At 46.7% G+C, this 14682-nt stretch overlaps 1 protein-coding gene across 3 annotated transcripts in view; it reads left to right on the forward strand.

Annotated features, from left to right (window-relative positions):
• The window catches only part of MDM2 (MDM2 proto-oncogene), a 49038-nt gene extending 35831 nt beyond the window's left edge, over positions 1 to 13207 (forward strand). For all 3 annotated transcript variants that reach the window (XM_033951649.1, XM_033951648.1, XM_033951650.1), the window contains exons 10-11: positions 11049 to 11126; positions 11862 to 13207. In XM_033951649.1, the coding sequence (XP_033807540.1) occupies positions 11049 to 11126; positions 11862 to 12419 (636 nt within the window). In that variant the 3' untranslated portion in view covers positions 12420 to 13207. The remainder of the gene's footprint in view (positions 1 to 11048; positions 11127 to 11861) is intronic.
• Positions 13208 to 14682: the final 1475 nt, after the last annotated feature.

Here is a 14682-nt window from a genome sequence, read left to right on the forward strand (position 1 = left end):
GTAGTGCCAGTCTGCAGGGTTGCTTCCCTGTCAGTTTACTGTATTTTATATTTTATAGAAGAATAAAGTTATTATTTTTGCACTAACCGGCACTTTTCTTCTAGCTAGGTCACGTATGGAGCAATTGTGCCCTTCTCTGGGGGAGTGGGACACAATTTGGTCCAGCTGCGAGGCACTCGCAGCCGGCCTGAACTCAGCAGTTTGGGCCGGTGGGGTTGTGGAGCTCCGTCAGCAGCGGCTGCAGGCGTCCAGAGCTCCCCGGCCTTAGTGTCTCGCGAGTCGGCTAAAAGCAGTGAGGCAGCCCGGTCTTCTCTCACTGCCTCCGGAGGGATTCCCCGAATTGCCGATGGTAGGGGAAAAAGGATTCCCTCTCAGCTGATTTTTTAACAGCTGATGCTGGCTTACTTGCTTTAACAGCTGATGCTGGCTTACTTGCTTTAGCAGCTGGGACAGTTCAGGATTTCCAGCCGCTACAGGCCCTGGAGGGGTTATTTTGGCGGGATCTTCACCATTTTGACAGACAGTTCCCTCCATTTTGTCTGCAACCTCAGGTGACCTTCCCCCTGTATTGCAAACACAGGGAAAGGTTTCAGCAGGGGTCGACATTGTATATCTGGACTTTCAGAAGGCGTTCGACTAGATTCCGCATGAACGACTACTTCGGAAAATTGCAAGCCATGGAATCAAGGGAGAAATACTCACATGGATTAAAAACTGGCTGGAGCATAGGAAACAGAAAGTGGGGGGTAAATGGGCAATACTCTGACTGGAAGAGCGTCACCAGTGGGGTGTCGCAGGGCTCAGTGTTTGGACCTGTACTCTTCAACATCTTTATAAATGATCTGGACATAGGTACGACAAGCGAGGTGATTAAATTTGCAGACGACACAAAGTTATTTAGAGTAGTGAAGACGCAGGGGGATTGCGAAGAGCTGCAACGTGACATAATCAGGCTCGAGGAATGGGCATTGACATGGCAGATGAGGTTCAACGTGGATAAGTGTAAAGTGATGCATGTCAGTATCAAAAATCTCAAGCGCGAGTACAGGATGTCCAGGGCGGTACTTGGAGAGACCTCCCAGGAAAGGGACTTGGGAGTTCTGATAGATAAGTCGATGAAGCCGTCTACACAATGTGCGGCGGAGGCGAAAAGGGCGAACAGAATGCTAGGAATGATAAAGAAGGGGATCACGAACAGATTGGAGAAGGTTATCATGCTGCTGTACTGAGCCATGGTGCGTCCTCACCTGGAGTACTGCGTACAGCACTGGTCGCCGTACATGAAGAAAGACACGGTACTACTCGAGAGGGTCCAGAGAAGAGCAACTAAGATGGTTAAGGGGTTGGAGCAGCTTCCGTACAGCGAAAGATTAGAGAAACTGGGCCTCTGTTCCCTAGAACAGAGGAGATTGAGAGGGGACATGATCGAAACATTCAAGGTACTGAAGGGAATAGACTTAATAGATAAGGACAGGTTGTTCACCCTCTCCAAGGTAGGGAGAACGAGAGGGCACTCTTTTTAAAGTTGAAAGGGGATAGATTCTTCTTCACCCAGAGAGTGGTGGAAAACTGGAACGCTCTCCCGGAGGCTGTCATAGAGGAAAACACCCTCCAGGGATTCAAGACATAGTTAGACAAGTTCCTACTGAACAAGGACGTATGCTGGTAGGGCTGGTCTCAGTTAGGGCGCTGGTCTTTGACCAAAAAGGCCGCCGCATGAGCGGACTGCTGGGCATGATGGACCACTGGTCTGACCCAGCAGTGACAACTCTTATGTTCATATGTAACAGGGCTCTCAGAATTCCCTCTTTTCGCATGGACACACTGCGGTCTGTCATTCTGGCAGTTCAGCCGGGGGAGTTCCTGACTTCTCTCGCTCTGACGGAGGCCTACTTGCATGTTCCCATTCAGGCCTCTCATCAGCGCTTCCTTCGCTTTGCGATCTTGGGTCAGCACTGTCAGTTCTGAGCTCTTCCCTTTGGCCTGACCACGGCTCCCCGGACGTTCACCAAAGTGATGGTGGTCATCGTGGCAGTCTTGCGGTCGGAGGGCATTCTGGTGCACCCCTAACTGTACGACTGGTGGATTCGAGCGAAGTCGTTACAGGAGAGCACCCAGGTTACGGCTCAGGTGGTGGATTTTCTCCAGTTGCTGGGCTAGGTGTTCAACCTTTCCAAGAGTCGGTTGGTCCCAGTTCTGTGTCTGGAATAACTTGGGGTGCTATTCAACACCCCCTTGGGGAAGGTCTTCCTTCCAGAGGCCCTGGTAAGCAAATTTCAATCTCAGATTCGCCTCCTTATGGCGTCCTGGTGTCCTTGGGCACAGGATTTCCTCCAATTCTTGGGGTCGATGGCGGCGTCCCTGGACGCAGTGAGGTTAGCGCTGACCCACATGCGTCCTCTTCAGTATGCTCTGCTCCGGCGGTGGTCGCCCCAGAGGCACAGTTTGGATGTCCCTGTCCCTCTGCGAGGTTTGGCGCGCTGCAGTCTTCGTTGGTGGCTCCAGACCTCCCATCTGGTTCAGGGGTTGAGTCTGGATCTACCGCAGTGGACAGTGCTTCTCACGGATGCCAGTCTCCACGGTTGGGGAGCTCAGTGTCTAGGTCACTCAGCTCAGGGCACCTGGTCCACGGAGGAGGCATCCTGGTCGATCAGTGTGTTGGAGACCAGAGCCGTCCATCTGGCGCTGTTAGCCTTCCACTCCCTTTTAATGGCCAAGTCGGTCAGAGTTCTGTCGGACAATGGACAGAAAATGATCAGATAAGACCTAATTCTTTAGCACTCTCCAGACTGGTATAGGTTAATCTTACACACACAGTGGTATAAACTGATATCTGGATTTATGAATAAAAAACCAAGAACTGGTCTTAGAGACATTTGGAGCATTGAGATTAAGCATCAAATTACTGCATCTCAATGGCCACGAATTTGGTCTTGGAGGATGAGTTGTTCAATGTTGGCATCTATGAGGCAAACTTGGTTTTTTCTGTTGCACCGAGCTTTCTGGACCCCTGTTCATTTACAAAAACTAGATAGCTTTAAGTCTAATAGATGTTGGCATTGTCATCTCGAAGCGGGGACTTTCGATCATTTATTGTTCTATTGTCCATTCATTTTGGCTTTTTGGAAATCGATTTGGGGCCAAATAAATTATTTGTTGGAAAATCCTGTGGCTGTATCCTATGATACTATATTATTTGGAATGTCAATGAGGAAGAAAAGTCAAATTTCTGCAAAGAATAATAAGCTATTACTTATTATGACAGGAGTTGCCATTCAGCAGATTACATTTAATTGGAAAAATTGGAATAGATTAAATTATAGTTTTTGGTCATATATACAAGATGGAAAGAATGTTAGCCTTGCAGAAAGGTAATTTTAATAACTTTCAGGAGGTTTGGAGGCCATTAAATAGATAGGTTCCTAAAGGATAAGGGGATTGAGGGTTACAGATAGAAGTAGAGGTAGGTTATAGAAATGGTCAAGAACCACTTCACAGGTCATGGACCTGATGGGTCCCACGGGAGCGGACCACTGGGGGCGCGATGGACCTCTGGTCTGACCCAGTGGAGGCAACTTCTTATGTTCTTATTGTAATGAGTAGTTATTGGACTATCATTTTTCCCTAATAGGTATAATTGCAAAGTATGAGGGGGTGAGATTTCTGATTTGATATTAAATAATTAGATTAATAGGACAGAATATATAATATATTATCCCAGGACAAGCAGGCAGCATATTCTTAACGCATGGGTGACGTCTCCGACGGAGCCCCGGTACGGACATTTTAACTAGAAAGTTCTAGTTGGCCGCACCGCGCATGCGCGAGTGCCTTCCCGCCCGACGGAGGAGTGCGTGGTCCCCAGTTTCTGCGGAGCGAAGAAGACGCATGTGTTTTCAACGGCCGTTGAAAAACTATTTTTTGCCTTCCCGCTCGCGTATTTTTTCTTGTTCTTTGATTCTTTTTTTTTCCTTTCGGATCCCTTTGCTTTTATTTTTTTTTTTTTTTTAAAACTCGTCCAGTTTTCTTATTTTTTCGGCCCGGCCCCGGCGGGGCCTACTGCCACCAAACAGGCCTACGGCTTCGATTTTGCGGAGGCTGTGTTTCCCTTCATGCCCCCTCAACCGGGCTTTAAGAAGTGCCAGTGGTGTGCACGCCCAATCTCTCTCACCGACCCGCACAATTGGTGCCTGCAGTGCTTGGGTCCGGAGCATCGGGCTGACACCTGCACCCGCTGTGCGACTCTTAAAAAGCGCACATTAAAAAATAGGCAGATCCAGCAAAATATTCTCTTCGGCACCGGATCTGCCATGGAACCTGCCGCGACGTCGACAGCATCTCAAAAGTCGGCACCGACTACTTCGACACCGCCAGATCCTTCTTCGGGGTCGCTGGCCCCAGGTAAGCCGGCTAAGAAGCCTTCCACTTCCCTTGAGCGCCCTCCTGCCACAGTTGCGACGCCGGTCCTTCCGGCACCGCACCGACCCCGAAAACGCTCCGCTCCGATATCGGTGAGTGCCTCGTCATCGGCCTCCTCATCACCGGAGCGTAGAGCGGCACCTATGGTACCGAAAAAGAAAAAAGCGATACCGGTGCCTCCCCTGGACGACCGCATCGCGGCCATACTCCAGACCCAATTACAGGAGCAGCTGCAGCAACAACTCCAACAACTGTTGCCGGCACTGCTGGCCTCACACTGCTGACCGGTCCGAGCCTCGCACGATCCCATTGGTGTCGACACCCTCAGTACCGCTTAACACCTCCATGCCAGTCCCAGGCTTTTCTCGATGCCCTAGACTTTGAGCAACCTCCCAAAGAATTCCTTAAGTTACCCGTCCACGACATCCTACGGGAAACTTTTTTCAAAAATTGGGAGAACCCCCTCACTGTCCCCGGGGCCCCTCGCAAACTGGATAGCTTGTACCAGGTCATTCCAATCCCAGGGTTTGACAAGCCTCAATTGCCCCATGAATCTCTCCTGGTGGAGTCCACCTTAAAGAAAACTCAGGGTTCCAGTGTCTATGCCTCCACCCCTCCTGGCAGAGAGGACAAAACGATGGATAAATTTGGCAAGCGCCTTTTCCAGAATGCAATGCTGGCCAACAGGGCAAATAATTACACCTTTCACTTCTCCTTCTATATGAAGCATCTGGTGCAACAACTCTCCTCCTTGCAAAAATACATTCCTGAACGTAAGGTCCCTCTTTTCCAACAGCAAATTTCCAGTCTGCTCCAACTTCGGAAATTCATGGTATGCTCCATTTATGACTCATTTGAGCTGACCTCTAGAGCATCTGCCATGGCTGTTGCCATGCGGCGTCTGGCCTGGCTGAGAGTTTCTGACCTCGACATTAACCACCAAGACCGCCTGGCTAACGCACCTTGTCTTGGTGACGAACTCTTCGGGGAATCCCTGGACTCAACCACCCAGAAACTCTCAGCACACGAGACTAGGTGGGACACTCTGGTCAAACCCAAAAAGAAGACTCCGCCTGCTCGCCCCTACAGACAGCAGTCCTCCTACCAACGCAGGTTCTCGGCCAGACCTCTCAACCCGCCTCAGCAACAACCTCGCCGTCCTCGTCACCAGCATCAACCTCAGGCTCGTTCCCAGTCTCATCAGCCTGCCAAGCCTCTCCCTCCGTCAAAACCATCTCAACCCTTTTGACTCCTTTCTCCAGGGCATAGCCAGTCTCCCACCATCATTGCCTCTTCCTCAGCCTATCGGAGGACACCTCCAACTCTTCCTCAGCCGTTGGGAGGTCATCACATCCGACCAATGGGTCCTCAACATCATTCGCCACAGCTACTCTCTCAACTTCCAGACTCTTCCACCAGACAATCTTCCCATAGAGTCTGCTTCTCACTCCTCCCAATCCCTCCTTCTTCTCAATGCCATCGAAGACGTACCCTCAGACCAAAGGGGTCAGGGATTCTACTCCCGCTACTTCCTGGTTCCCAAGAAGACAGGAGACCTCCGTCCCATCCTCGATCTCCGGGACCTCAACAAGTGTCTGGTCAAGGAAAAATTCAGAATGCTCTCCCTTGCCACGCTTTACCCTCTTCTCTCTCAACACGACTGGCTATGTTCCCTAGACCTCAAAGAGGCCTACACTCACATTCCAATCAATCCGACTTCACGTCGCTACCTCCGGTTTCAGATACAGCACCATCACTACCAGTACAAAGTGCTACCCTTTGGCCTCGCATCATCACCCAGGGTGTTCACCAAGTGCCTTATTGTGGTGGCGGCCTTCCTCAGGTCTCACAACCTCCAGGTGTTCCCCTACTTGGACGATTGGTTGGTGAAAGCACCTACGTCTCCGCTTGTGCTACAAGCCACTCAACACACCATCTCTTTCCTCCATCTCCTGGGGTTCGAGATCAACTACCCCAAGTCACACCTGCTTCCCACACAGCGACTTCAGTTCATTGGTGCGGTTCTCGACACCACTCTGATGAGGGCGTTTCTCCCCTCCGACTGACAACGGACCCTGCTCCACCTCTGTCGTCAGGTGCTCCTTCATCACTCCATCCCAGCTCGGCAGATGATGGTCCTCCTGGGCCACATGGCCTCGACCGTCCATGTGCTTCCTCTGGCGCGACTCCACCTCAGGACACCTCAATGGACTCTAGCCAACCAATGGTCACAGACCACGGATCCTCTTTCTCATCCCATCTCTGTGACATCGTCTCTTCAGCAATCTCTTCAATGGTGGTTGAACTCCTCCAATCTTTCCAGGGGTCTACTCTTTCATCTATCCCCTCACTCCATGATCATAACCACAGATGCCTCCCCCTATGCGTGGGGAGCTCACCTGGGAGATCTTCGCACCCAGGGACTCTGGACCCCTCAAGAGCGTCAACATCACATCAACTTCCTGGAACTCAGGGCCATGTTCTATGCCCTCAAGGCCTTCCAGCACCTTCTCTACCCTCAGGTTCTTCTCCTATGCACAGACAACCAAGTCGCCATGTACTACATAAACAAGCAAGGCGGCACCGGATCTCCCCTCCTCTGTCAGGAGGCCATCCGCATCTGGACCTGGGCCACGGCCCATAGTCTCTTCCTCAAGGCTGTCTACATCCAGGGCGACCAGAACTCCCTGGCCGACAATCTCAGCCGCATCCTTCAACCTCACGAGTGGACTCTGGATCCTCCCACACTCCGCTCCATCTTTGCTCGGTGGGGCACTCCTCAGGTGGACCTCTTTGCAGCTCCTCACAACCATCAGCTGCCCCAGTTCTGTTCCAGACTCTTCTCTCCTCATCGTCTGGCTCCGGATGCATTTCTGCTCAACTGGACGGATCGGTTCCTCTATGCCTTTCCTCCACTACCTCTGATGTTGCGAACGTTATTCAAACTCCGCAGGGACAGAGCCACCATGATTCTCATCGCCCCTCGGTGGCCCCGCCAACACTGGTTCTCCCTCCTGCTCCAGCTAAGCTCCAGAGAACCCATTCCTCTTCCTGTGTTTCCTACTCTACTTACACAGCAGCATCAGTCTCTACTGCATCCCAATCTGTCCTCACTCCACCTGACAGCTTGGTTTCTCTCGGGCTGACCTCTCCAGAGAATCTGTCTCAGCCTGTCCGTCGTATTTTGGATGCCTCCAGGAAACCGGCCACCCTCCAATGTTACCATCAGAAGTGGACTCGGTTCTCCTCTTGGTGTCTACTACATCACCACGATCCCACCTCATTGGCGGTGGAAACTGTACTGGACTATTTGCTCTCTCTATCCAACGCTGGCCTCAAGTCTACCTCAATCAGAGTCCACCTCAGTGCCATCACTGCGTTTCATGAGCCTGTCCTCGGAAAACCTCTCACGGCTCACCCCCTGGTTTCCCGGTTCATGAGGGGCCTCTTCAATGTCAAACCACCTCTGAAGCCTCCTCCAGTCGTCTGGGACCTGAATGTGGTTTTATCTGCCCTCATGAAACCTCCTTTTGAGCCTCTTGCCATAACTTCGCTCAAATTTCTTACCTGGAAGGTGCTTTTCCTCATTGCCATCACCTCTGCCAGGAGGGTTAGTGATCTGCAAGCACTGGTTGCCGACCCGACCTTTCACTGTTTTTCACCATGACAAGGTGGTTCTGCGTACCCATCCTAAATTCCTTCCCAAGATGGTCTCGGAATTTCACCTCAACCAGTCCATTGTGTTGCCTGTCTTTTTCCCTAAGCCCCATTCTCATCCTGGGGAACAGGCGTTACACACGCTGGACTGTAAGCGTGCCCTTGCATACTACCTTGACCGTACCAGGGCCCACCGCTCGTTCCCTCAGCTCTTTTTGTCCTTCGACCCTAACTGCCTAGGTCGTCCTGTCTCTAAACGGACGCTTTCCAACTGGCTTGCTGCCTCCATTGCGTTCTGTTATGCTCGGGCCAGTCTCTCACTGGAAGGTGCTGTCACGGCCCACAGGGTCAGAGCTATGGCTGCTTCTGTGGCTTTCCTCCGTTCCACGCCCATCGAGGAAATCTGCAAGGCTGCCACTTGGTCCTCAGTTCACACGTTCACTACTCACTACTGTCTGGATACCTTCTCCAGACGGGATGGACACTTCGGCCAATCTGTGTTACACAATTTATTTTCCTTATGGCCAACCATCCCCCCTCCCTCTCTGTTAGCTTGGAGATCACCCATGCGTTAAGAATATGCTGCCTGCTTGTCCTGGGATAAAGCACAGTTACTTACCGTAACAGGTGTTATCCAGGGACAGCAGGCAGATATTCTTACGTCCCACCCTCCTCCCCGGGTTGGCTTCTTAGCTGGCTTATCTTAACTGGGGACCACGCACTCCTCCGTCGGGCGGGAAGGCACTCGCGCATGCGCAATGCGGCCAACTAGAACTTTCTAGTTAAAATGTCCGTACCGGGGCTCCGTCGGTGACGTCACCCATGCGTTAAGAATATCTGCCTGCTGTCCCTGGATAACACCTGTTACGGTAAGTAACTGTGCTTTATATGATATATGTACTACATATGAATTAGTAGGATTGGGAGGGAGGGTTTAAATATTATGATGTAAGTTAAATTGATAGAGAATCAAGTGATATTGTTTAAGTTTAAATGTTATTTTATGATACACTTGTAAGATGTAAAATGAATAAAGAATTAAAAAAAAAAAAGTAAGTATTTCTCATCATGACCATGACAAACAAAACTGTGGAATAGTGCATAAGAGGTACCTTCCCCTATTCCCATCAGTCTTCTTTCATTCTCCAGCAGGTGTGAGTAAGCTGTACCCATCTCCCTTGGTAGGGCTGTTGGAATTTGTTTAGGGATGCTAGTCCCCGTTTATGTGCCAGATTGAGCTTGGGTGGGCACTGTTTGGGGGTCCGTCCGACCTCAGGCTCATTCCACTAGGGATCAGGTGGCATCTTGGGCTGAGTCTTCGCTAATGCCTCCGGTGGACATTTGTAAGGCTGTTTTTTGGTCTTCCTTGCATTCCTTTGTCAGACACTAACTACCATGTGGACATTCAGGTGTGTTGGGACGCGGTGTTCGGTGAGTGTGTTCTGATGTCGGCCCTTCGGGGGGTCCCACCCATGATCGGGACTGCTTTGGTACGTCCCACTTGTAAGATTAGCCTATACTGATCTGGCGAGTGCTAAAGAAGGAGAAATTAGGTTCTTACCTGCTAATTTACTTTCTTTTAGCTTCTCCAAACTGGTCCCCACCCTGTCTATTGTCATATTGTTCTTTTGGCTGTTGTGTGTGCACTTTTTGTTTTTTCTGCGGGTTCTAGTATTTTTCTAGGGCCAGGGAGAATTGAAGAACAGGAGCTGTGGCTTAGCTGGCGAGCTGTGGGGACATTTTCTTTCTGGGATCTCTCCTCTGCATTTTCCAACAGCATATGGGTATGTTAGTTGTTACTCCTGTTCAGAGTATTGTTTATTTCTGTTTCCAGTTCTTAGTTCTGCTTGGCTATTTGGCAGACTGATAAGAATAGGGAAAGGTATCTCTTATGTACTATTCCAGTTTTGTTTCCAGTCTCCACCTGCTGGTCATGATTGGAATTATACCCGCTTGTAAGATTAACCTATACCGGTCTGGAGAAGCTTAAAAGAAAGTAAATAGCAGGTAAGAACCTAATTTCTCCTTTTTCCTTACTGCATATATTTAATTAATTATGAACTACACTGAGTGATCCTTTGAACTGAAAAAGTGGAATATAAATTGCCAGACTAGACTATACATCAGACTTTCTTACAGCAACCAACAGAGGGTTATAAAATCAGGATCAGCAGGTGCCACAGACCCATCTTTCATAGCAAGAAAAATGTGTGCAGCCTCTTTTTTTTTTTTTTTGAGAATTGTTCTTTTCTCTCTTTTTTTTTTTAATAATTCTTTATTCATTTTCAAATTTGACAACAAGTGCACAAAATAATATAATTCAACAAGTTATTACACAATAGCACTTTGATATCTACTACATAAAAATCTAATGATACATTTAACCCCCCTACCTCCCAACCTTCATCTATATTTTCAATCAGAATATACACATATTATAGAACATACATATTATGTAAGATTGTTCCCAACACCCTCCCCCCTATGGTCTTGGAGAATGAGATGTACGGTGTCAGCATCTATGAGACAAACTTGGTTCTTTTTGTTACATAGAGTGTTTTGGACCCCTAAGTCCAATAGATGCTGGCATTGTAATCTGGAGCCTGGGACATTAGATCATTTACTTTATTATTGTCCCTATATTAAGATATTTTGGAATGCAATATGGCCTCAAATAAACGTATTATTGGAAAATCATGTGGCACTCTCTTCTGACACAATGCTATTTGGCATGATGATGAGGAAAAAAAGTCAAATATCATCAGAGAATAACAAGCTTTTATTAGCCATTCAACATATAACCAACAATTGGAAGAATCAGAGAAACCTTAGTTATACATTTTGGTGGAATACATTATGTCATATATTTAAAATGGAACAAGCAATAGCAATACAAAGAGGGACTTATCCTAAATTTACAAACAAAATATTGTCGTGAATAGTCATCACTTCTTCTCTTCTTTTCTCACTAGGTATACCAAGTAACTATATACCAAGCGCAGGACAGTGATGTGGATTCCTTTGATGGAGATCCTGAAATTTCAGCAGCTGTAAGTGAATTCTCCCAAGCTTTCTGGGTTGCTGGCAGCTTCTTACACGTAGAGATCTCATTTGCATTCTACTTTTTATACAGAAATATTAAGAAATAAGGGTGCTCATTTTCAAAGCAGATGGACACCTCAAAACACCTTAAAATAACATCCAAATCTATACCTGAAGCTTTAGAAACCTATAAAGCAAGGCACCCATGCATCTCTGAGCATAACACTCAACAGCACATTTTACAGATATTTCCATTAAAGAGACTTAATAAGCCTATAAATTAGTCAAATCCCCCCGCTGCCTGATAGTTCAGGTTTCTGAAAATAACCTGAAAACCTTCTGGACAAGGTTGTCGGTGAGACTGAACCCCTTCTTGTACCTATGTTTTAGAGATACAGTAAAAGCAAACTGTAACTTGTGATCTAAGATCCATTTGCTAATTAGCATGGTTTTACAGCTGAACAATCTGACCTGTCCTTCAATTGCTTGTCCTCTTTATTCCACTGATTAATCCTAAGCTAAGCAGCATAAAATCTGTTTTACATTTTAGGGTCTTTCCAGGTATTTGTAACCTGGGTTAGCCATTGTTGGAAACAGGATACTGAGCTTAATGGACCTTAAGAATTGCCCTGCTTTGCTTTCTGAGTGCTAGATATTTGATAACATAGTTTTAATAAATATATGTACATAATGTATTAGCAAAGCAAAGATTCATTGTATTTCTTTCCTACCACCCATTGCAGGATTACTGGAAGTGTACAGAGTGTGAAGAGATTAACCCTCCTCTTCCACCCCATTGCACCAGATGCTGGGCACTGCGCAAGGACTGGCTTCCAGAGGAGAAAGGTGGCCAGAAGTTGAAGAATTCTGCAGAGCCAGATGCAGAAGAGGGCATTGATGTTCCTGACTGTAAGAAACCCAAGGCAAGTGATACCAAAGAGCCAATTGCTGAAGAGAATGAGGATGCAGGAGCACTAAGCTTAGAGTCCCAGGAAACGGAGAACTTCTCCCAGCCATCCACATCTGGCAGCATTATTTGTAGTAGTCAGGATTCCTGCAAAGAGACGGAGAGAGACGAGACCCGGGACAAAGAGGAGAGCGTGGAGTGCAGCCTTCCTCTCAGCAGTACAGAGCCTTGTGTCATCTGTCAGAGTAGGCCCAAGAATGGCTGTATTGTCCACGGTAGGACTGGCCACCTCATGGCCTGCTTCACATGTGCCAAGAAGCTGAAAAAGCACAACAAGCCCTGTCCTGTGTGCAGGCAGCCGATCCAAATGATAGTGCTGACTTACTTCAGCTAGAATGAAAGCAATGCTAGGAGAGAGGAGTGTTTTATTTTTATATGTCTTCCAAAAGCAGATAATGATGCTTCAGTGCAGGAGGCACTAGGCTGGAAAAATCCCAGGAGGAACAGCCTGGAACGCAGTTCTGCTACTTCGTTTTAAACTCTAGAGCAGCAGGGGTTTGTACTACAGCCTTTTCCTTTCAGGCAACCTGCAGGAAAAGGAGGTGAGCCAAGCAAGAAACAGTCCCCTAGTCCAGCTCTTAAACTGCTGTTTCTGACCCTCCCACCCCACCCCTTCATGCACAGTTCCACTTGCTTTTTGTCTGCAAATGAAGCCCTGCCTAGGCATCCAGTGACCTGGATACCTACCGTTCAGAGAAGCAAAAAACAAATTTAAAGAGCATGAAAAGTGTGAGGAAAAAGTTTCCCAAGATGCTAAACATTTTAAAGGTGAATATTTGGGGGGAAAAGCATACAAGAAATATAATTTAATAGCTTCCATGTCTTATCAAACCTAACACAAGTTACTCAGAGTGGTTTACAAAAAAATTAAAAATACATTACATTTAATACAGTACATAATAAAAACTACATAATACGATCATATATTATCTCATGAGGCCTTTGAATGTATTTTATTAATTTGTTAAATTGTCATTTGTTTTGAAATCCTGTGTGTTATTTGAAAATTCTGTTTGGCAAATTGCTATTATTTTGAAGTGTTGTGTTTCACCTTAGGGGTTAGTTCAGTAAAGTAAGTAAAACATTAACTAAGTGAAATAAATATTTAAAGCAATGCTATAATTCAAATTTCAGTCCTCCTAATGCCTTTAAAGTGAATAGTGAATCTCATTATGGTAATTGTAGTTTGCTTTCCCCATTAGTTGCTGAGTTTTCTAAACATAAGAATTACACTCCAGATTCCAGTCTCTTGCAGGCTCTTCTAGCTTGGAGCAGTGGGAGAATTTACGAGACAAGGCAGCCTCTCCTTGTCACACACCTTGTCCTTGACACATTCTCTTGGATAAAGGTTAGCGTAGCGTAACCTATTCAAAATCCAGCGCAATTACTGGAGCTGCTAAAGCAGCTATGCCTTCTGCTTATTCTGTCCAGAATGCACCTTTACACAAGCTGGGAAAAAAGAATGGGCACTTGCTAGCTGTGGAAGTGACAAACAGTGCATGCATGGTAAGGGCATTAGCAAATATCTCTGTTGGTGAATAACTGGGCTCGGGCAGGATGTTCTGCATCCATCATATAGTGTCTGAGCGCAAAGCCTCACAGTGTCCCAGCAAAGTGGGGGTGAATTAAATTGATACTAAAGTGCAATTTGCCCTGTTACCATAAGACGACGTATCAGCTAGAAGAAAACACAGGCTGTCTGTGTCCTGCTCTTCTAGCATAGAGAAGTGTTCTGGCCCATACTCGTCATATAATTGGGGGGAAGCCTTTGAGAACTGCTTTTATTAAGGCAACTAAGCTAAAATCAAAGTGTTTACTGATCTTTTATTTATAGCTCCAGTATAGAAGTCCAACATTAAAGCATCATAAACTTTTAACGCACTGATGATACGGTTTATAACCGTGTATTTAATATATGTAAAATCTCTCTAATTTATTTTCTTTATAGCTTTACAGAATTGTATAATTGCTTGGCTGTGGATCTTTTTTAATTTATTGAATATATCTATTCATATTGGATAAACAGGCATGCCCTAGGGAAAGAGTGAACAGATGCTAGTCCTATAAGGAGTGGTCCCTGGCATAGCATCTTTTCATCCACACATATGTGTAGGCTAAGTTTAATTGTCTCTAAAATCAGCTGCTTCTTATGCTTTACCCGATTTACACTGGCTTTTATTAAACTGCGGTACAGGTTTCTACTGTAGGCCAACGAGGTAAATGCTCCAACGCTCGTAGAATAACTATGAGCGTCGGCGCATTTACCTTGCCAGTCTGCAGTTTAGTAAAAAGAGCCCTTGATGCAGGGTTTTAAAAGAAGACTTTCCAGTACAACCAGAGTGTTCAGTGTTGTGCCTTTTATGAGAAAAGGGCTTTCCAAGCTTGTACACCTAATCCTTGGAGTTACACGTATTGCACCAGGTAGACCTGAATGTAATTTAAAAAAATAAATGACTAGTGTACAAGTTGAGTGCTTTACATTCTTTCACATAATATGTTTGAAATTCAAGGAGTGGTAAGCTGTGCTATAAAATGTGTCAGAGTGAAATAATAATAATAAAAAGGTAAAAAAACAAAACCCATGACATTTTTCTCTC

This window comes from Geotrypetes seraphini, chromosome 7 (genome assembly GCF_902459505.1).
Source record: "Geotrypetes seraphini chromosome 7, aGeoSer1.1, whole genome shotgun sequence".
Lineage (NCBI taxonomy): Eukaryota > Metazoa > Chordata > Amphibia > Gymnophiona > Dermophiidae > Geotrypetes > Geotrypetes seraphini.